We start from the raw sequence: 2,300 nt of genomic DNA, 5'->3' as shown, positions 1-2,300 counted from the left end.
GAGCTGGTTCTGCACTGCCTTTTGACTTCTGTAGTCATCAGATACAACAAAGGAGTCAATATATGTCAGCACGGCCACAGTTACATAGGCATGCACAAATTAGTGCTAGTTAAAGGCAATGCAGAACAAAGCCATAGAAAAAGGACAGCAAGCTTCACCAGAAAGGTGATGCACTCTTGCGCACTCTCACATCTGCCGTAATGTCAGCTCCACCTGCAACGCACATTTAATTCTTACACATGTGGATTTTAAAAACAAGATTCCAAAACAAAACCCACTCTCCTCTTTAAAATGCCCCTTCAGAACTCTAGAGCAACTTTTCAACTGTGTTTATCTTTTCCTTCTACCACATTTTCTACACTGTCTGTGTATCATTCCCCTTGGTCTCAGCTTCTATTTCACCTTGATTCTTGTTCTCTTCTACTTCTTTTGAGCTCTTCTCCTCCTCCTCCTTGGTTTCTGGTTTTGCTACCTTTGAGTTCTGTTCTTCTGTCAGACTTGATGGGTTTTGTTGTGTGTCGTCCTTGCTGCTCTTCACCACCTCCTGAAGATTGTATTTTCTGAACAGAACATAGTCTCTCACCACACTCAAGCAACAGACATTTTTTATTATTTCCACCACAATTGTATATTGTGGGTTATTAAGATCGACTTTGTTTTCTGGATTGAGACTGCCCACAATTCCTGTAAAACAAGATATAGTTTAAAAGTTGCTATAAAAATTGTTTCAGAGCATAAGCATGCCCTATGGAAAGGACAGAAGTTAAGAAAGAGAAGGCAACATCCCCCTTAGTTGTAACCAATACCTGCTTTTGTAATTGTTTAAAATAGCAGAACAGGGCAGGACTCTCAGAATATACCACCAGTAGAACTAAAGTAACTGAAAAACTATCCCACTGCAATTACCAAGAAACAAAATACTCGAATAAGGTGGAGCAGTTTCCTGAGTCATAGATTCAATGGAAACAGTAATACATTATTTCAATATAGCATCCAGAGAGAAAGCCCAACGGCAATCATTTCAAAGCACACATAAGAGACACCCCAAATTATATTCAATGTTGTACTCTCTTCTGCTTGTCTCTTAAAACATCAAGGAATACTGGTGTCAAGCTTTTTTAAGTCTTAGAGAATTGTAATTCAACATACAGACTTTAAGCAATAAATAGGTATGCCCATTAAGACCACTTTTAATAATCTGACCTATGTTATGCATGCAGTTGTGGACTGCTTGTATACTTATTCTTAGTTTTGTGTAAAATCCATACATACCTGCCAATTCCTTAATTACTTCTTCCCTATTCATATGACTGTTATTACGAGCTTTGTAAACAATCTGAAAAGTACCCTTATTAGGGGCTTTAAACCAAGGCTCGAAAAAAGTTTCTGCATATTTTTTCATATCCTCCATAAAAGCCTTGCAAGTTCCAGAAATGGGCAGCATGCGCAGAATGACCCTTGTTTTCTTCTTTTTAGTGGCATGCATATCCTTTAATATATGGTGCACCAGGTTCTCAGGTTCTACAAGAAAAATAGCTCAGTATGAGAAACAAATTGAAGGCATTTTTTCCCTTCTTCCCCCCTCTAAATAATGAGCTAGGAAAATGCACGGTTGAACATACTGCTGTCAGCCTCAAATCCTTTTCCATAGAGAGTTGTTTTACTAAACCAAAACTGGATAATCAAAGAATATTTTGTCAAAGCAGATTCCTCAACTGTTAGCAGCTCTGCTAGTGACAAAATTAAGTGGCAATGCAAAAGGGAAGGGGAAAACTTCTATTTGAAATTCACAAGTTTCTTGGAAGTTACACTTTATGGCCTGTCACTAACACTGTTCAGAGCAGTTTATCCCCACAGCAATACACAGCTGATGCCCCACCTATGCCCCGGGTTCTGATGAAGACCACGTTGTTGGCACCACTCTCCACTGACTGGACCCGCCGCAGCTTCTGCTCCGTCGAGGCGCGGATCTGGCCGACCTCCTTCTTCAGGGCAGCCTCAACATCGTCCTCATCCTCCTCCCTCTCGCTTCCAGACAGCCGCTCCTCGTGATCTGAAAACTTCACACAAGGCATGTCTATGGGTTGGCGAGCACTGAGCCACAACACCCATGACTTAACACCCAGCAGCAAAGCACCACCACACCTAGGGGTTTGGAGGTGACAGGCAGGGGCCTTTTCTCCAGCCAAGCCCATAGGCTGCGCTGGGGTTTGCTTACAGAAACCGGCATTTTCGCGTGTGTGGTAAGCAGAAACAGGGTTGGTTTTTTTTCTATGCAGAAGGGGAGAGGGGGCCTCGTG

General features: G+C 41.9%; 1 protein-coding gene across 1 annotated transcript; it reads right to left on the bottom strand.

Moving 5' to 3' along the window:
* Nucleotides 1-355: 355 nt before the first annotated feature.
* Nucleotides 356-2,075, bottom strand: THUMPD1 (THUMP domain containing 1). The gene is made up of 3 exons (XM_010192385.1): nt 1,880-2,075; nt 1,273-1,521; nt 356-684 (listed from the first exon to the last, which is right to left on the bottom strand). Exons 1-3 carry the CDS (start codon nt 2,073-2,075, stop codon nt 356-358), a joined length of 774 nt encoding a protein of 257 aa, XP_010190687.1.
* Nucleotides 2,076-2,300: the final 225 nt, after the last annotated feature.

Source organism: Mesitornis unicolor, unplaced genomic scaffold (assembly GCF_000695765.1).
Source record: "Mesitornis unicolor isolate BGI_N332 unplaced genomic scaffold, ASM69576v1 scaffold49990, whole genome shotgun sequence".
Classification (NCBI taxonomy): Eukaryota; Metazoa; Chordata; class Aves; order Mesitornithiformes; family Mesitornithidae; genus Mesitornis; species Mesitornis unicolor.
Note: the sequence above shows the minus strand (reverse complement) of the source record. Positions and strands in the feature narration are given on the sequence as shown.

Bases quoted from the DNA above. Each gene is read 5' to 3' on its own strand.
- THUMPD1 (XM_010192385.1), bottom strand. From the start codon at position 2,075: ATGCCTTGTGTGAAGTTTTCAGATCACGAGGAGCGGCTGTCTGGAAGC. The intron at 1,522-1,879 runs GTGGGGCATCAG...TTTTTCTTGTAG, and splicing joins CATCAGAACCCGGGGCATAG to AACCTGAGAACCTGGTGCAC. The intron at 685-1,272 runs GTATGTATGGAT...CTTGTTTTACAG, and splicing joins AGTAATTAAGGAATTGGCAG to GAATTGTGGGCAGTCTCAAT.